Genomic DNA, 20874 nt, shown 5'->3' on the forward strand with positions numbered 1-20874 from the left:
CTATTGTAAGGACTATATTAGGGAATCAATAGGAAAGGAATAATTATAATGAATTACTGCCCTGATGTAACCAATAAATAGACTCCATGTACCTATGTAGTTAGGGAAAATTAATAACCATAACCAGGTCTAGGGCTTGAAATTTATCATAATCATTAACTTAGAATATATTGTCATGTGGTCCTTAAACCATGTGAGGTTCATATTATAAAGGAGATATGTGAATTATGAGGGCATATAGGATTGCAGGAGGGAAGGAATGAGTGGGAAGCAGTTTCACTCAAGTACAACTGCTTTTGCTAAGGTCAGTGGTAACCTTCTAATTGCCTTTGACGACATACACCACTGTTCTTCTGGCTTCAGTGACACCTCCCCTCCTGGTTCTCCTTCACCTCACCTTCTTGTCCACCTCCTAGAAACCCTTCCCTACAACAGGGACAGTTGAGTGGAGATCGGAAGGAAATTACAAGCAGTCTAGGAAAAAGATCTCAGGAGCTGCCTCAGATACCACCCACACTCCAATCTGCCCTCCCACTAGGAATGATTGGTACCGATCAATACCTTTAACCCTTCACTTGATGATTTGGAGGTTTTACCCCAGTTTCCTCACTCAGAGGCAGATCTCCATCACCTCTTCAATCCCTGGAACAACTCTTGGGTCCTGGGCAGCTGGAAAAGTCAGGATTGCTGTGCACAGAACGAGATCTGGGGAGCAACGCACCCTAACTCCTTTGACAGGCCAGTCAAAGCAACTGAGTGGCCAAGTAGCTCGCACAAGGGAAAGACCTTTTAAGGAACTTATTTTCATGTATAAGCACTGTTTGCCCACTTTCAAACTCCTATCTTAGTCATTTTGGGGTATGCTTTACAGTTTGTTACATCTCAGACATTTAACCAGAGTAATTTAATAAATGCTGGTTGAGTTGAACACCGCCTCTTTTTTTTGTTGAATTGAGGCAGAACACAGATTCTCTACCACGATTCTTGCTCAAGGTACACTCTCATAGTTTTTCTGACACCCTCAGGGAGTGCTTGGATAGTCTCATCGTTCCCTACTAACGTGACACAAACTCAGGTATCTAGAAGATCTGATACTGCCTGGGATCGTCCCTTCTTTCCCACATCATAATTTGAAGACCACAGCTTTAGACCTAAAAATCAGAGCAGGTGGTCAGACAAAGAATTTTTGTTCTGCTTCCAAGTATTAGAGACCGTATGGGGAATGAAATTTGGTTACCAAAATATTGGCATTTCTTAGACATTTTATTGAATTTTAGGGCAAATAGGATAGAGTGCTTGTAATCAGGACAGTCTTATATCCTTGTGATAGTCAGAAGTATCCTTGGGTGTTCCGCACTCACTCAAGATGAATGTAGAAATTAAACTGTATCGGTGGCTTTGTAGTGAACAAATGACAAGTGAGATGTAACAAACCAAGCAGCAGCTATGGGGCGTGGATGGCTCATTAGAAAGAGCATTGGTTGGTTATTTTGTTTCCTTTGTGTAGCCGTAGTGCCAAAGCCATACAAGTTCATGGACTATGTCACAATGCTTAGGGAAAAAATGACATTTAATTAGACAAAGGAAGGTGGGGAAAAAAAAAAAAAAGGAAAGGGCTAAATTAGGATAACTAATGAGCTCATATTGAGTCCTGAAAATATATCTTAATTTTTAACGTGGAAGATAGTAATTCAACACTGAAGGGACTCGAGGAAGGCACAAAGGGGTCTCATGTCTGAGGAGGGAGTTGATGAAAGGTTGTAGCCTTTAATATCTGATGATGAAAAGAGATCTCCTTTCTTTGGGGTGAGTCCCTGGTTCCAACTTTACATTCGTGGAGCAATTAGCAGGACTCCTCTTGGCTTTGCTTGGTCTCCTCCGTTAGAAGAATGCCTCTGATATGTAATATTTGTTTGAAAACCCAAAGAAGCTTGTTTCCTTTTGAGGTTTGCCTTACTTTTTATGTTCTGAAGTTCATTTTGGACCTCAGATTTTGCTCCAAGCAATAAAATTGGCTGGATTGTACTAACATAATGGAGCTGTAATTTTAGCCAACTCTGGGGGTGGGGAGATAGTTAAGGTGTGTAGTGGTTTCTGTGGCTTCTCTGTGGAGTAGAATTCCCTGCAAAGCTTTTCCATGTGGTGTTTTAATAGCTGTCTTAAAACTCTCTGATGCATGGAGCAAAACCGAATTAGACTCATGTAAGAGATTGCTGGGATGAGCCAAGAACCCTGAAAAACAAAAGACGAACAAACAGCCTAAGCTCAGAGGCTAAACCGTCCAAAGAAGATCCTCAGGACATATGCAAATTCAAAATTACGGAAATAATCGCCTGTTTTAACCCATTTTTTGCAAAATTTTCTAAGGAGAATCGTAATCTTTTCTTTGCATGCCTTAATATTTTACCTTTGCATGTAGCTTTACAATTTACAAAATGCTTCAATATATATATTTTATCATTAGAGACTTCCCACAACCTTTGGAAGTTTCTATTATTAGCCCCATTTTTATAAATGAGAAAACTGAGTCACAAAGATAGATCCAAGGTCATTTAGCAGAGGAACTACAGAGGCAGAATTCGATACCACTTCAGAGCTCTGCATCTTTACACCAGAACTTCAGTAATTTTTTTTTTATTATTATTGTTTTTTTAACATCTTTATTGGGGTATAATTGCTTTACAATGGTGTGTTAGTTTCTGCTTTATAACAAAGTGAATCAGTCATACATAAACATATGTTCCCATATGTCTTCCCTCTTGCGTCTCCCTCCCTCCCACCCTCCCTATCCCACCCCTCCAGGCGGTCACAAAGCACCGAGCCAATATCCCTGTGCCATGCGGCTCCTTCCCACTAGCTATCTACCTTACGTTTGTTAGTGTGTATATGTCCATGCCACTCTCTCACTTTATCACAGCATACCCTTCCCCCTCCCCATAACCTCAAGTCCGTTCTCTAGGAGGTCTGCGTCTTTATTCCTGCCTTACCCCTAGGTTCTTCATGACATTTTTTTTTCTTAAATTCCATATATATGTGTTAGCATACGGTATTTGTCTTTTTCTTTCTGACTTACTTCACTCTGTAGGACAGACTCTAGGTCTATCCACCTCATTACAAATAACTCAATTTCGTTTCTTTTTATGGCTGAGTAATATTCCATTGTATATATGTGCCACATCTGCTTTATCCATTCATCCGATGATGAGCACTTAGGTTGTTTCCATCTCCGGGCTATTGTAAATAGAGCTAGAACTTCAGTAATTTTAACTAGTGATGACGTTTAATATTCATGAAGACAAGGAACACCAGACAGGTAGTGTGTGCATACACAGTAAAGATGCTTCCAGGCTTCTGAGTTCTCATCAGTGAATATAAGACATTACAGTGTTGTCTGAACGTCCAGAGGATATGCTCTTCCTTTCATTCAAATGCTCAGTGATTCAGAGACATGGTTCCTTCCAAAGTGCTGAGCGTAGCCGATAAAATGCCACATACTTAGTTGGCATTCTCATACTAAGCATGTGTAAAAATTCTCTGTAGTGTGTGGTTTTGGCTGCTAAGTTCCAGAAACATTTATTGAATGCTACTATATGCCAGGCACATGGGCAAAGTAGGTAGTTATCCAGGTGGTATGATTCTAAGGGAGCCTTTTACACTGGCCCAGCCCACTGCCTAAAATAGTCTCCTTAGCAGGGCATCCCTCTGAGTTAGTCCAGGAGTCACTGGGATTCCTTTTTTGAAAATGAAGATAGTTTGGAAAGAAAAATATACTTTTTAATTTAAAAAATAATTTTTAAAATATTTTTTTAAATACTAAATTTCACTAAAGGCTTGAGGTATATTTATTCATCCAGTTACCAAAATCAACTATTAAGGCCCTGAGCTGAATAGGAGGTGATGTGGATAAATTTTATTCTACCCAGGAGAAGGAGATGGTGAATTCTAGAAATTCACCTGTAAGGGCCCAGGGAAGCCAGGATATAGAAGCAGGTCAGGGAGCCCATCTTATCTGGAGAGAGGGATGCACTAAGGTTCTCTATCAAGAATAAACTTCAGTCACTTTGCTTTTGTTTTTAAGAACTAGCCCTACCTGATATATTTCAAAGCCAAGTTCTTATTTGTTTAAAACCAAGTAAGCAGGCCCCCATCTCTAATGAAAATCAGCCTGGTAGCTGGTCCTCTGTGTGGCTAACTCATCATCTCCTTAGTCAGCCTCTGTACTCCTCATTTAACTCTAATCAATGTCTTTTCACAGTTGATGATAGGTTGACATGCTGACAAACCTGCACCAGGTGCAAAAGGATTTAAAGTTCCCTCCTGCCTCGCTCTCACATCCTCTCCCACAGCTCTGAGAATTCTATACCTGGAGAATTTTAAATATCCTGTGTTCATGATTTTTGGCCTCTCTTCCAAAGACCTAAAATATTTTTAAAATATATTAGTTAACAAGTTTATTGTTATCAATGAGAAAATTATTTTATAAGTTGACTGTCACTTATGAGGCAGCTGTTGATACTCTGTTTGATTTTTTTTTTTCTGCATTCACCCCTAAGCTTTCCACACTTGAAACAGCATGTATGGAACAACCATGTTTGTTCTAATGACTAACCCAAGGAGAAGCCCCCAAAATAATATCCATCATGATGGCTATGATTGTTGCTAAGTGCTGTGCTCAGAAAGATTCTCTATAGATTGTCTCATTCAATCTTCACAACAATCCCAAAAGGTAGGTACTGTAGTTACCCTCATTTATACATGAAGCACAGAGAAGTTAAGTAACTTGCCCAAGGACACACAGCTGGTTTGCTGAGATTCAAAAACAGGCATTCTGTCTCCTGAGTCCAGGCTCTTAATTACTATGCCACAATGACCTGTGGGCCACCACCCCTTCTCCAAGGGGCCACCAAAATATGAGGGCGCCTCGTCACCTATGGGCAAGGGGTGCTGGGGCCCTCCCATGGCAATGACCCCAGTGCTCAGATCCTGCGTGTGGAAGTAGACCCCTGAGACGGCCAAGAGGCAAGGAGAACATTGGAGTAGCTTGGTCCTGCTCTTCCCACAGTGGCCTCTCTGTCCTTACCTTGTCACCTGTTTTTATAGAGCCCATTTTGAAGGATAGTGCTTAAGGCTGGGCCACACCTGAAACAGCATCAGCAGACACTTAATTATGAATTCACATAGCAGCACACTGCTGCACAATGTGTATTGGGGTTGGGAGGGGCAATAGATGGAGAGAATCTGCTTTGCCCTCAGTATTTTCTCAGAGACAGCCTTGGCGTTTTAAATCAAATTCATCTCTAAGTCGGCCTTAGACCAACAGGCCTTCCTGGGATGGGGGCCCTCAATGTGCTGGCAAATGTTTAATCACCTGCTCTCCAGGAGGAAAGCTCTTATTGGTAGCATTTGCCATTGCCTTAGTTTAAATGCTCCCACCACAGCAAGTTTCAGGTTACCAACACAGCCCCACTGAACAGGGTCAGGAAGAGCTGTGGGCAATCAGATCCAGCACACCCTTGGGCGAGGTCAGAAGATTAGGGTAGACAGACCCCGGTGGTAGTGTTGCTGCAGGGGACAAGGGTCAGGTTCAGATTCTGGACCTAGAGGGTTCATTTTATGTGTGGCTCCTTCTCTCCCCACCCTACCCTGATACCTTCCACCATAGAATCAAGCTCTAAGAATATCAAAGGGGTCTTGAAAGAGAAAGGAATCATAGAATTTGCAGCCCAGAGGCAGTAGGTGGAAGGGAAGAGGGAGCAGGACATCATCTCTTGATGGACGATGGGAGAAAGGAGGAAGAAGGAAAGAGATGGGAGGAATGGTTTTATAATCCACATGTGTGTATGTGAGTCCTTGGCTTTTCCCTACTGTCAGGAAGAGCTGCCTCATTCCCCTGGTTGCCAGTCTGGTTGCTAGTCCCAGGAAACATGTTTTAGCAGAGGAATGTCTTAGCAGGGTCTAACTCCTCACACCCTTGTTAATGACCCTGATATGAACAATGTTAGATCAGATACAGTCTGTTTTCCTCCCGAAGGACTTCAAGGCTCTGTATGCCCTGCTCAGTTTCCTGACATTCTAGTGCTTTATGATTCCCAGGGTCAAAATTGTCATTCTAAGCATCTTCTCTGTTGAACAACAGATATGTACACAGAGAGCCTTGCTCTGTTTTCCATTCACTATTGGACACTATGAGCTGCAAAACACATAAAACAATTTTTCCAACCTAAAGAGCTTACAATCTCGTTGAGAAAATGTGACAGCCATGTGAACTAATTCCTAAATAAGGAGCACTTATAACAGCATGATGATGATATGTCAAAGAATAGTCTTTATAATAAATTGTGAGGAACCTATAATTAAAGGAGAGTCTATAATGAGAACTTATTTAGTAAAGACAGTCAAACTGCATATCCTGGTCCTTTATATTGTTCTTGTTTGTTACGTAATGTGTACCCATTTTTTAAACATATTTCCGACTCATTTTACAGTTAGAATCCCTTTTTAACAAATAACGATTAGAGCAGCCAGTTCAATGTAATAAAAATATTTCTTCTGCTGGCCAACAGCCCATACTAACACTCCTTTGCTGATGGAGATCCAAGACTCCTTTTGAAGGGAAAACCCGGTATGAGAAAGACATTCACAAATCCCTGTCCATTTGGCAGTAAATCTACTTAACAAAAAGGTTATCCTTTCAGCAGAGTATTGACAAAGCACAGCTTTGCATATCTGCACGGTATTAAATAACTCTTGACAGAACCTGACTTTTTCAATGTTGCATTGATTTTATTTGGGGCTTTCGTGTCATAGAGCTCCGTAGGCTCTGATCAGTTCAGGGTGGATGACTGTGGGAATCTCACCTCTGATCATCCAGGGCAACAGATCCCCTGACACACTAGCAAAGGCAGCAGAAGAGAGCAGACATACGTGTCTGCCCTTGTCTTCCCCTGTATCAGCTGATTATTTGTGCTAATAGAAGGAAGCAATCTCACTCTCATCATCCAAAAGCTACTTTTCACTTGCTTTTTTGTCAATTTATTTTACTGAAGTATTTTTGATTTACAATGTTGCGTTATTATAATTTCTGCTGTACAGCAAAGTGATTCAGTTACACATCTATATACATTCTTTTTCATATTTTTCTCCATTATGGTTTAATCACAGGATATTGAATAAAGTTCCCTGTGCAGTGTTTCACTTATTTTTGAGAGGGTTTTGGTAATTCTCTTAGAATATAGGAACCCTAAGTAAAATTTGGAGAATTTGCAGTATATGAAAGAAAAATAGTTCTGGATCTACCCTGTGTCTCTGGGACAGTGGGCTCGCGTGAGCCAGCCAGATTCTCTGCATTTACGAGAGTACTTTCTTGCCATAGAAGTCTAGGGTCTAAGTGTTTAGGTTAGGACGCCCTCCTGCCAGGCTTCAAATTAGGTGAGGCTGATAAAGTAAATAAAAGGTAATGGATTGTGTCCATACACGACTTCATTCCATCCTTTGAATGAGTTTATCAATAACTGCTAGAGGGCAAGACTCAGCAATAACCATGTACAGTTGATGTCTCCAGGCAATAGAAAGCTGATTTTATTTCCTAAGGTGTTTGAGGTGTGCCAGACTAAAACCCTCTTCCTTCACTGATACATCTAGTGTGTAGTTTTCCTGAAATGATTAATGTTTTCTTTCTCTAGGCTTATGCTACTAATTACACCCAAGCTTCTTGAACTGTCTTAAGCAAATTCACACACAGGTAGGAGCCCTGCAGGGCTCACGAGTGTGATGAATCAGGTTCTGTGCCATATGCTTTCATTTCTCCCCTCTGGTCAACATTTGTTTTCTCTGTACTTATTTCTCTTGCTGCCCTGTGAACTGAAATTTAAGGGCTGTGTTTAGCTGCATGTTGGGGTGGAATATGGGTGGAAGGGTGTATTTTAATAGTATTTTGCCAAATTTAAATTGGGTTGAATGTTTTCCAAAATAATTTCCTATTTCTAAAACTGCTGCCAGTTAGGAGAGACTTGGAATCTACCCTTATCCTGAAATACTAAGAAAAAGCTCAAAAGTTGTATTTGCAGAGTGTCATTTACTTAACGAGTCTCCCCAGTTAGACACAGAGAAGTGACTTTGCTCTCCGTTATGAGAATATTGTGCATTTCCTGGCATCTCGCTGCCCCCTAGTGCAACATGCCAGTGAGCACATCCTTCCCTGCAAGCAATCTTTGCTTTATTACTGTCTGATCAGTCCATTTCATGCTTCCCTGGGTTCTGGCAATGTGATTAAACACTAATCCATGGCTCCAACAGAGTCCTCCATGGGTCCTATTTTGCCAAATAGATCTAACTATTGGAGCAGGAGTTTGGTGGGCTAGAGAGTACAGATGGGAAAGTGGGCTGGACTCTTGAGACCCCTTCCAATGGGGAGACATGGCCCATCTCCCAATGGGCCTTGTAGAGAGCTCTGAACATGAACAAATCTGGACCTGCTCTAATGCAGGCAGACTGTCTCAAGGTGATCTCAGGGAGCCCATAAGTTTCAGTACAGTGCCAAGAATCAGAGGAACTGATCTTATGTTAAGATACACTCCTAGAGTGCAAAGTAGCAAGAGCAACGGGCTTGAAGAGAGAGACCACCTTGGGAAATTCCCTCAAACTCTTTTAGCCTTTGTAAAACGACTATTGATAAAAAGTAATCTTAGGGGCTTCCCTGGTGGCGCAGTGGTTGAGAGTCCGCCTGCCGATGCAGGGGACACGGGTTCGTGCCCCGGTCCGGGAGGATCCCACATGCCGCGGAGCGGCTGGGCCCCTGAGCCATGGCCGCTGGGCCTGCGAGTCCGAAGCCTGTGCTCCGCAACGGGAGAGGCCGCAACAGTGAGAGGCCTGCGTACCGCGAAAAAAAAAAAAAAAAAAAAAAAGTAATCTTAGATGTTGTAAGGTTTTAATACATTCATCTGTTTTTGAAGGTTCTGTACACTTTAACATGTGATCTAAATCTTCTTCTATTAGGTTTACTGTAGCCAAAGTAGCCATTAGGTGCAATTTAAGGATTATGGAAAGGCATTCTGACCCTAAAGGCTTGCTCTCAAAACTATTCTGAAATGATCACCAAATTGTGAGCCATGTATGTGGTCTCCATGAAGTTCTGCCAAAATGACCTTGAACAAGGTGTTTAACTTCATTGGGCCTCTGTTTTTCCATCTATAAAGTATTAGTGCCTCTATTTAAATGGATTACTTAGGGATTCAATGAGATAACATATGCGTGGCACATGGCAGATTTCAATAATTGTTAGTTCCTACCTCCTCCTCCCCCGACCCCTTTTTTCTGGACTGAAATAGTCAACACCCATCTTGGATACCAGATACTAATGGGTGGATGGTGGATTACGATGCCCTCTTTCTGAATTGTCCCCCAAAGAGCTGAGAGGCAGCCATTGCTTGTCACTATTAGTTTTGAATATTGGCAAGGAAATTTGCAAGAGGGAGTGGGATAAGGGGGTAGAGGTGGTCATTAAAATCTTCAGTGCTGAAAACTGTAACTGACAGGGACTTCAAGGTATTGCCTGTTCAGGAACCACGTCTGCTTTATTATGGAATGAAAGATTTCTGTTCTTTAATGATGATTGTAATTGCAGTTTTGACTGAGGGAGCAGACAAGAGAAAAGAAAGGCATCCACTGTGGGGAAAGGTCATTTTGTGATCATGGAATTCTTTTTCAGAAGACTGTGTTACAAATATCATACTTGCTTTTCAGAATCAGGCTATTTGCAAAACAGATGCTCAATCTTCCTATGGTGAATTAGTAAACAAACAAAAAAAGATTTTAAAGTCAGTATAACAGAGGGAAACACAGAGCCACACCTACATGCATGCGTGTACACGTGTACAAACACAAATACATACTTTGTAGATTAAATAGACATTTTTTATGCTTTTGTGTGTGTTTTTTGTTTTGATGATAGCATTGAAAATTGTGTGGGTTTTGTTACGTAGTTAGGGTTAGTGAGTTTCCATGGAGAGAAGTAAGAGAAGTTTAAGAACAAATTCTTAAGTTTAAGGACAAATTCCTCCTTACCTTTGATGGTAAGGAAGAATTTGCACTAAGGTCTTTCCTCCCATCTATACTCTAGTTCTGTCACTACCCTGACTATGAATTGGACAGAAACCAGAGAGAACCATGTAAAATTATGCATTTCATTAAATTTGTGTAAAGTCTTTCCAAATCTTCTTAGACATTGTTTTGGAATTGACCAAGGGGGAGTTTTACTGTATTTGTATCAGATCTCTGGAGTGGAACTAGAGGGAAGGTTACATATTGCCCTGTCCAACCCCTTTATTTTATAAATGGAGAAACTAAGGTCTAAAGAGGTCACAGGGCCAGAGTGCCCTCCCTTATTATTATCTCTCTTTCCTGTTGTCTGTATCATGTTTGCTTGGTCCATCTTCCCATAAGGTGGTGAGTGTTCAAAAGCATTAGACCTGATTTGCATGAGTTTGGCCTTCCTCAGCACCACACAATGGGAAAGTCGGTAAATTCCATTCTTTATGCTTCTTTTTTTTTTTTTTTTTTTTTTTTTGTGGTACGCGGGCCTCTCACTGCTGTGGCCTCTCCCGTTGCGGAGCACAGGCTCCGGACGCGCAGGCTCAGCGGCCATGGCTCACGGGCCCAGCCGCTCCGCGGCACGTGGGATCTTCCCTGACCGGGGCACGAACCCGTGTCCCCTGCATCGGCAGGCGGACTCTCAACCACTGCGCCACCAGGGAAGCCCCGGTAAATTCCATTCTTAATCTCCTCCAGAGAATTGCCTCTTCCCAACAGAAATTATAATAGAGGGAAAGGGATTACTGAATAAGAATATTGTTTTTTAGTAACTTATTTCTTTACACTATTCGACAAAGAATTTCATGTCCAAGTTTAATATTGCAGTCTATTTCTTGACAGTGGAAAGAACCCATATGTGAATTAGCAATGAGAATTTTGTGTTACATTAGGAGGAAAAGATGTGTTCTAGTTCTGTCCTTTACAAAAACTCTGGGATTGAATTTTACCTCCTATAAAAAAGCGCATTTTGCAACTCGTTCAATATCACCCAACAATCAACAAATATTTATCAAGCCTCTACTATGCTCCTAGCAGTATTTAGAGTCTTAAGATGTATCAGGAAGCAAAACAAAGATTTCTGCCTTGGAGATTGTATCTTCATGTACATTTGTAACATATGAATGAACTATTACTTTCCAACACCAAATTATTCTTGCACAGCATTCTAATGAAAATGTGTCATTTTTATTTTTTTATTTTTTTAAATTGTCTTCCTTAAAATAAAAGGCCTTGTTTCTCAAGAAAAATGCTTTTTGGGCAAGTTGCATGAAATTTGTCACAATACTGCCGCCTTGCGGCTGCTTGAATCAGAAACCCACATACACTGTAAGGTCAACTCTGTCTTTAAAGGTAAGGTTTATAGGACAATTATCCTGCTCTTCAATGGAAGCCTTTGATACAAAATTACCTAGCCAGGAGTACTTAGAATCTAATTCCTTCTGATTTTGTCACAGAATGACTGGAAGAGCTCCATCGCTTTTGTCGTTGGAAACCGAGTTGAGGATGAGCTTCTCATTCAAGCCCTCACCCTCGCTGTCCAAGTTCCTCAGCGCAGACTCTTCAGTATGGTTTCCTGGCAAGACATTCTCCAGCAGGTACCTGTCTCTTCCCACCCCTAAGCCCCTTGGAGATTTTCTTCTTAAAATAATAGAATAAAATAATGAAATAAATAAAACTATCATATTCTTGGGCTGTTTGGCAAGTTTTGGTGCATTACTTTGCACAAACACTTAGCTGGAATAAATTTGAATCATCTAATCTGGAAGGATTATTTTTTTATCGGTGAATGTTGCCCTTTCCACATTCATTCATTCAACAAAAATGTCTGAGGTCATACTAGGCTCCATGCTAGGTTCTGTGAGGAATTATTTAATAAAAGACTCAATAACAATAAAAGAAAAAACTATTTAATATTCCAAGGAAGCCCGTAACTAACTGGAAAAATGAAGCCTCCAGAGAATCCTAGCTGTCAGAGGTTAGAGGGGAATGATAACACAGAAAAGTTCTGTCAGATAGCACAGCCTCATATAATTACTAACAGCTTACCGAAGTGACTGTAAATATTTGAATTAATTGATGACTATCTCTTCCTTGCTAGGTTCCCCAACCCCTCAAGTCACCGAGGTATTTGAAAGTCACATATATCTAAGGATTCTTTAAGAAAGCCTTTCTTTTTCATTATAGATGAATTTTCTTACAGATCAATGGAACAAGTGCACTTTTTGGAAGTACATCTAAAAAGGCAAAGAAATCTCTAAGCGGTAGTGCTCCCTTATATTGTGAGGTAGGTGAACGTATTGATTGAAGAGATTTTTGTAACTTTTAGAAAACAAGAATTGAAGTAATAACTTTATAGTCACTTTTAAAAAAATTTAATTCATTCTTTGAAAGCAAATTCCCACTCATTGTTGGAGCTGTTTGTTCCTGATGGTGGGCGTGTAAAAAATCTGCTTCCCTTTTAACAAAATCCCCCTTTAGGACCAAAATTGTCCCAGATTGTCTACACTGTCACTGTATCCAATTGAAGAATATAAATCAGAAATGTGTGTATATGAAAGTGTTGGACCATACTTTTTCATGGTAATTACTGAGTATGTGATGGTATTAAAGGGGGTTGTGTTATTAGTGTATTACAAAGTGTTAGTTTTACCAAAGAAACAATGTAAAAATGCCCCAGAAGGTGCTTCCTGCACATGACAGAGAAACAACTGGAATAATTTTCCATCCATTTGTGAACTTTGTGTCCATTTTACATTCTACTTTAATCATTGTGAAAGTAAGGATAATCTTCAGATTAATGGTCCATTCCGTTTCTAGCAGATGCAAAAGTCTGGCCTGGCTGACCAGTGGGTTTGTGCAAAGGACTTAGAACACAGGCTCAGTACAGGGGCTTTCCTCTTACCCTGTCTTGTTAATATCCAACTTACAGCTTACAAGGAACTATAAAAATCCAGTGATTAATTAGAATATCACTTAAAATTTGTCAGGTACTATTTTATGACTCTGCAGACCGAAAGCATAAAGATTTTGGGATCTTTCAAGACGAACTTGTTTGTACTTTATTTCAGTGGTAACTAATAAAGTTTTTATGTGTCTCGGTTCTTGGGTGATTTCATGATGGACTCTGTAGTGTTGCCTGAGTACTATCTGAACAGGTTCCATTGGACTTATTTACAATTGCCAATACTGTGGATTTTTAGCATTAACTCTTGCTACACTACTCTCGCTATCATGGCAAAAAACTCATTCTGCGCTGATGAAGTCAAATAATGAGCCTTCTAGCTTTTGTTATGATGTCCTGCATGTGCATGCCCCAGTTGAAACATTATGTGGTACCTGGATTTAAAATATTGGAAGTTTTCTTCTGAAGTAGCCATAGAAATCCATGTCCAATTCTCAGGCCTGGGATCAATTAGCCCCCGCCTCCAAAGGACTCTTTCTTCTTCAAAGATGCTCAGTGAAAATCAGAGATGATAACAGGCCAGTTTTGACGTCTGATGTGGACAGGCATTTTGGCTTGGATGTGGGATAGCCCGATGTTACAAATCCAGAGTCCGGTTAGAAAGCCATTCCTCTCCAATGTGTGCTATGACTCCTCATAGCCTTCACTCAGGGGAGGTCCATTTCACATCTGGCTCCCCTGCATTCTTCCAGTGGAGCATTTGGGCAATAAGCCTCCCACACCCGCTCACATACCCTTTTCTGAATGGTTCCAGAAGAAAAGGGAAGGCAGCAGGAGCACCACAGAGATGGACCTGGGGTGCACCAGACGTGCATTAATGTCAATCACTGTAGCAAGAATGGATCAAAAACAGAAAACAAATTTGGGTTCCTGGGCGACATCAGCCATGGCCAGAATGCACATCTGGACAAGAAGGGCACATATCCAACCTCAGTCCCTCCACACTTAGGACCCGTTTTGGTCCCTCTTCCCAAGAGAAGTGAAAAGTTACAGGCAGTGCCTACTGAGAGCTCCAAGGCAGTTAGGAGTGTGGCCGTGAAAGAGACCCACAAGCCAAACTCTCTGGGGACCTCTGGACTTTCCAGGCATGCAGACAGCCGGCTCTTGACTCTATTTCTGCTTAAAATCTTGCACGGTCTGTGGCCACAGGTGAATTCCTCGGGAGCCTGTTTAGGAAGTCGTATGTTTTCCTTCTCAAAGGAAACTCTGCAATGGGGAAAGAAAAGAGAATCCAACAAAATTACTTATGTTACATGGGAAATTCATAGAGTTCTGTTTCCTTTTCGATCTCCATTTTGGAGGAAGGAGAACTCAAAATAGATATTTTAAAGGCCGCGCACTTACATTGACTACTATTTGTAGGATACTCTCATTGGCCTTAGATCAGAGCCTCGTCGTTCTTACTTTAAACACAGTTCTAACCAATTTGACTTTCTGGTTTCCCAGCCTGCGGTCGATTAGGAGCAGAGAATTCGAGTGAAACTTCATTCTAGCGCAGTTGATCCATGAGTAGTAAGAGTGTCAGAACCTCATTACATATTTCCAATAACGACTTGAAATGTCTGGGCTAGCAAAGACCACATTCCACAATGATTTGCTCAAGCTTTCATTTGGATGGCTTGGTCCTGTGTACACACAGCCTTGTTTTGAAATTGTGTAATTTCCCCTGAAACTTTAGAATTTCATCTAGCCATGATATTGTATATATGAGAGAATATTTATTTATAAACCACAGTTCTTTGAAAACCTGCTTAGATTTGTGCTAATGTGATTCCACAGAGACAAAACTACCCATGTGTTCCTTCACCTTCTCTTTTTGGAAACAAGTTTTGCTCTAGCAGGAACTACTCCAAGGACCTATGTGGGAATGGGAAGAGACGTTTCCCCTTTGCCTATAGTCTTAGGGATGTTAGCTATCACTTTATTTTTCTTATAGTAGTAGTAGTAGTGTAGTAGTAGGTATAGTAGTAGCATTTAATGAGGATGAATATGATTATGATCCCATATACTGGCATTACTTATAAGCATAATTTTCACCATGCAATCCTATTTGAACAAGTGTACACACACGAGAATGGATATACAGATGTTGCCTGAATTATTAGTGACCAGTTTTACCAAATAACCAAACAATTAACCAGTACATTCTTGTTCAAGCACTAGGTGTCAAACACTATCTAGACAATGGAGGGAGGGGAGTATGAATATTATAAAGACTTTAACCTCAAGAAGCTTAAGGACTAGTTAGGAAGAAAGAGAAATATATATATATATATATATATATATATGCCTGACACATAGTAGGTATTCAATAAATGTTTGTTAAATTGAGTAACACAATGCAGAAAATAGTCAGGGAAGTCTATGAGGGACAGTTGGAGTGTTCTGGACATTTAAAGGAAGATGAGGTTACTGTTAGCCTGGGTGGATTGGGGAGGGGTGAGATCTAGAGGAGCTTTGTGGAGAAGGTGGCATTGGAAAGGAAGGGGAGCTGACAAGTCTGATCTTTTAAACATGTTATCCCGATTGACCCATATCACAGTTCTAAAAGGAAATGTATATATCCCCATCTTACATAGGGGAAGATGGAGGCATAGAGAAGGTAGGAAGCTTGCTAATTAGAAAACTGAAGAACTTGGATTTAACCATAGTTAAACACATAGCCTCAGATTTTTCCACTTTACCACAAACCCAGTACTCTTTCACTGGGCTCAAAGCTGTCCACCCTTTGGATGGATAGGTCTTGACTTTCAAATGTGGGAGAGGGCACATTCTCTGAGAAGGGAACAGCTCAAGTAAAGGCATAGGAGTGAGAGAGAAGACTGAAAGCATATGTACTAAATTTGTAGTTACATGGTACAATACATATGAAATAGCAAAGGTAAACCCTGTACATATCTTAATTACAACTTTAAGATCCTAAAGGTGGAAATCTATGAGAAAACATTTCAAACACTGGAAAAAAATCCATGCTTTAAGATTCATGGCTGCACTTAAATTAATTCACTAAATATGCACAAATATTTGTGTGTGTGCTTTATGGTCCACATAGAGAATCTGACCTGTTCGTTTGCAGGTATACTCAGTCCTGACCTAAACCAAAAAGGAAAATATTAATGGTCATCCAGAGTCAACTGAACTGTTACCTATGATGGGGGTCTAAGTATATCATACATGCAAAGATCATCCCTCTTATGGTTAAATCTGATACACGGTATGTGAGCACTATGAGAGATGTAAAATTTTCAGACTTTGACATTGTAGTTTTGATAAATTAGAAAGAAAAAACTACCAACTGGGCAAGGGGGTTGTTTATCCAACTTATCTGAAATTAGAGTCTACCATCTTAAAAGTTGTATATTCCACTGCGTAGTTCTCATTCCATAAGGGTGATTGTCATGCCTCCCTATCGGGAGATGGGCCTCTATCCACACATAGGCTGTGGTTTATGTGCCTGTCTGTGACTTATTCAGAAAAGAGAAATTGGGTCACTATACAAACAAAACCCAATAGTCTGCTGAAACAAAAATCATCTTTAAAGAATGAAGTTTTTTATGTCCTTGTTTATGTCTCACTTACTTCAAAGAATAGTCAATTCTATACAATAAAGAACTTGGACAATCCTAAAGATTATGTGATACATTGCAATTTTACAAATACAAATAATTATTAATTTTCCTCTTTACTCCTCTCAGGAAAAACTAAAACTTTTAATTTAAATATTAAAATGGGCTTTTCCATTGGGAGATAATTCTGGGAGATTATTAAATGTGGAAAGACTTTTATGGTATTAGATATGAGAGTAATAAACCAAATGCAGTTAAAACAGATATAAGATGCAAATTTTATATCTTCTGATCAAATTAGTTTCACCACATTTTTAAAACGCTTTGCTAGTACTTTAGATTAGAATTCCCAGATATAATAGTTCCATTTCTGGTTCCTATTCCTGGGTGTGTAGACATATTTCTCAGCTCTTTCCCCAAAATGTGTTTATAATAACTCACAAGTAAGAACACAGACTTAATTATTATCTAGTTGCCTCCCTTTTCCAGATTCCTAATATGAAACATTTCTTAAACAGTGCCTCAAATTAATAATCTATTCAGTAGAATTGTAAACCCTTATTTTTGGTGGTGGCCCTTGTCAAAATGAAAAATGGAAAACTCATGCTTCAGAGATAGGAACAAATAATAAGTGAACACATTTAAGAGGTTTGAAGTTATTAAAATGGCAGATCTACTGGGAACAGAAAGAGCAGTATGTCATGGAAGGAGCGAAGGGAAAGCGAGACAGGAAGCATTCTCTGGCCTTTTCAATCCTGCGTTTTAAAACAAAACAAAAAAAGTCAGGAAGAATTGGAAGGTAGCCAACCTAATGCCGTTATTTCATAGAGCTTAGGGACACACCAGGAAATTACAGACCAGTTAGTTTAACTTCACTTGTAGGGAAAGTATTAAAAACTGCTGCAGGAGATCAAGTAAAAGGATGCTTAGAAAAGCACAGCTTGATTAAGACAAGCCTGGCCAACGTGGTTTTCGGAAAGGGAAGGTCATGTCTTAGGAACTTGTTGAAATTCTTTGAAGCTATTATGGCCAGTACAGTCTTCAAAGAACACAGCGAGGCCCAGGGTCTGAGTATCTTTTCTGTTCCACATCAGTCCTTCAGGGATGCTTGCAGAACATGGCCCACATCAGGGCCTTGGCGCTCCAGGTTTAGAAACCACTGTCAAAATAGAAGAAAATAACCTCTGATGGAACATTTTTAAAGCTGGAACCAATTAATACAACCTGATATTTATAAATGTAAAATAATGACTTGGAACAAAATTTAGGAATATTGAGCTGTAACAAAGAAGTACTACGTTGGGACTGTAAAAACAATCTGGGAGTTGTTGTGTCAAAAGCTGGGCTCTGGAGGCATTTCTCACCCAAAGAAGGGAAAACGAGGAGAAATCACAGTGCTAGAAATGTTTATAAAGGGTTATGAAGAGTTGCAAGCGAATGCATTTTGTCGAAATGGGAAAAAGAGCAGTCAGATGGGTTATCAACCCTGAGCCTCCTCTTTCTGGAGGAGGCCTGAGCAGCCCAGCAGAGAAAGTAAGGCCAAGCTAGTCACTGAGGAGCAGAAGGTCAGGGCTCCTGGGGTGCAGTATGTTTGCTTCTCATGTCAGAAACCTGGAGTTCTGTTTTCAGAGGAAAGCACAACTCAAGCAAAGGCACTCAGAGACATCCAAATGGTGCCCTCAGCTCTTTTCCACCCTGAGGCGCAGGCGGCTGGCCAAGCCCATGTGGCAAATAGTCAACAGTCCAGGGGGAGGCCAGTAGTCACTGGGGAAGAATGGTACCTGAAGCTGAGGACCCTGGGATTCATCAGCACGAAATGCACACCGTGCAAGGATTGGGGTGCTGGCTAGGACCTTTGACCAGTGGGAGAACTGCTGGGCAAGGCAGGAATCTAGTCAAGAATTCCAGGACACACAGATATCAGTGGAGGAGCAGCCACAAGAATAAAGCAAGGTTCAGCTAGTGAAGAGTGGCCATCACTGTCTTAACTGGGTGGGGTTTGGAGCCTCTCCAACATGTTACATTACACTTCCACCATGATTGGAAGGATACTGGAGACAGAATCACAAAGACGATCTCATCCTATTCCTGTATCTAAGACTGTGACTAACCCCCCTTTACATACAGTAATGATAGTTACCATTCATTGAACACTTAGTTTATTCCAAGTTTTGTGTGCTGGGTGCCTCATATATATTAGCTAACCTAATCTTCTCAACAGCTTGCCAGGAGATAATTAACAAATGATGAAAGTGAAGCTCAGGAAGTTTAAATAACTGGTTGATTTGGAAGCCTTTGTTCCTTCTCCTTGTCTTTACACGAAAGTTAAGAATAGTTTAGATTCTACAAGTGGTGGTTGTGGTTTCACATTTCTTGAATACAAGCTACTGTTAGTAATTAGAATTAAGCGTGAAATCTCTCCGTAGTTCTGTGATATAGTTATTACTTTTCCTACTACTCAGGCAGAAACAGTGAAGGTATATCAGCAGATAATGAAGGTGTCAAACAATTTTAGTTATTTTTGAGCCATGTTCATGAGTGGCTTCTGCTCAAATGTTTGGGTCAACTGGAATTTTTAATTCTCAGAGTTAATATTTGTATGGTTAAGGTGACTGAGTCTTTCAGAGTGCCTTCTGCTAGTTTGATGAGACCTAGACCCAGGAGTTAGATGCACTGATCCAAACCAGACTGCCTGGGCTATATGCTGATTCTACTACTTACTAGCTATGTAATCTTGGACAAGTTACATAACTCTGCTGTGCTTCAGTTCTTTGTAAACTCAGCATTGATAATACTATCTACTTCATAAAGCTGTAATGATGATTAAATGAAACAGTAAATATAAAATACTTAGCATAATTCTTGACCTAGAGTAAGTGTCCAATAAGATTTAGCTATTATAATTAATGTTATTTTTAAAATTTCTATTCTCAGTGATTGTTACAGCTTTGTATTTTAAGAAGCAAGAAAGAAAAGAAACATCTAGGAGCAGGGTTTTTTATTTTTAATTTTTTATTGTGGTTAAAAAAATACATAAAATTCACAGTCTTGACTATTTCTAAGTGTACAGTTCCATAGTGTTAAATATATTCACATTGTTGTGCAGCAAACCTTCCCAACTTTTTTTATCTTACAAAACTAAAACTCTGTATTCAGTAAACAACTCCTCATTTCCTGCCCCAGCCCTGACAGTCATTCTACCTTCTGTTTCTAACAACTAAACAACTCTAGGTACCTCATATAGGTGGAATCGTACAGTATTTGTCCTCTAGTGACTAGCTTATTTCACTAAGCATAATGTCTTCAAGTTTTATCCACATTGTAGCATATGTCAGAATTTCCTTCTTTTTCAAGGCTGAGTAATATTCCATTGTATGTATCTATGACATTTTGTTTATCTATTCAGTCATCGATGCACAGATACACGGCTTTGGCTAAATGATCAAGTGACAATAACTAAGGTTTAAGAAATGCTTCACTTTCATGCATTGCACAAATATTTGAATGTCTATCATGTACCAAATCTATGGTTGAGTTTATCTTAGTGCATAAAACAGATATAATTTCCTGCCCTCACAGAGCTTATATTTGAATGGGGAAGGCAGACAGACATTAAGCAAAAAAATATATACACAGTTAAAATTGTGATAATTGCTTTAAATCAGAAGGAATTACATGGAAAATACTTTAAACTGAGTGTTTGGAGATAAACTGAAAGATGAAAAAAAGGCCAAGTGAGAAGAGTGGGGAAAATACTCAGGCAGGGGGAACAGCACGTGCAAAGAGTCTAAGGCAGGAGTGAAAGATGTCACCCTCTCAGAGGAATGAAAAAGGCCAGTGTGCCTAGAATTTAATTAGAGAGAGAGTGTGAGACAGAGGTGGACAGAGGCCAGATCTGCAGGGACTAGTATGTCCTTGATAAGCAAGAGTTTGCATTTTTACTTGCTAGGAAATAGGAAGCCATCAAGCCTTTTAAAGGGGAAAGTGACACAATCTGAGTTCTTTTTCAGAATATTTTCCTACTTCAGAGTGAAATATAAATTGGGATGGGGTCATGAGATAAACATGGAAGTGAGGAGACCAGTTAGGAGGTCATTGGGATACCCAGGTGGAGATGGAGAGAGCAGGCAGATTCAGAGTATATTAAGGAGGAAGAATCAGCATAATGATGCCACTGTGAGATGTGAGGGGTGAGGGAGAAGCAGTGAGTTTCAGGAGTGATTCCAAAGTTCTGACTTGAGAAACTCAGTCAAAATA

General features: G+C 40.1%; 1 protein-coding gene across 1 annotated transcript in view; it reads left to right on the forward strand.

Moving 5' to 3' along the window:
- The window catches only part of SPAG17 (sperm associated antigen 17), a 228121-nt gene that overhangs the window by 15087 nt on the left and 192160 nt on the right, over window positions 1-20874 (forward strand). Inside the window, 2 exon segments of the mRNA XM_060141888.1 lie at window positions 11544-11684; window positions 12290-12373. Of these exon segments, the coding sequence (XP_059997871.1) occupies window positions 11544-11684; window positions 12290-12373 (225 nt within the window).

Source organism: Lagenorhynchus albirostris, chromosome 2 (assembly GCF_949774975.1).
Source record: "Lagenorhynchus albirostris chromosome 2, mLagAlb1.1, whole genome shotgun sequence".
In the NCBI taxonomy this organism is placed as follows: Eukaryota; Metazoa; Chordata; class Mammalia; order Artiodactyla; family Delphinidae; genus Lagenorhynchus; species Lagenorhynchus albirostris.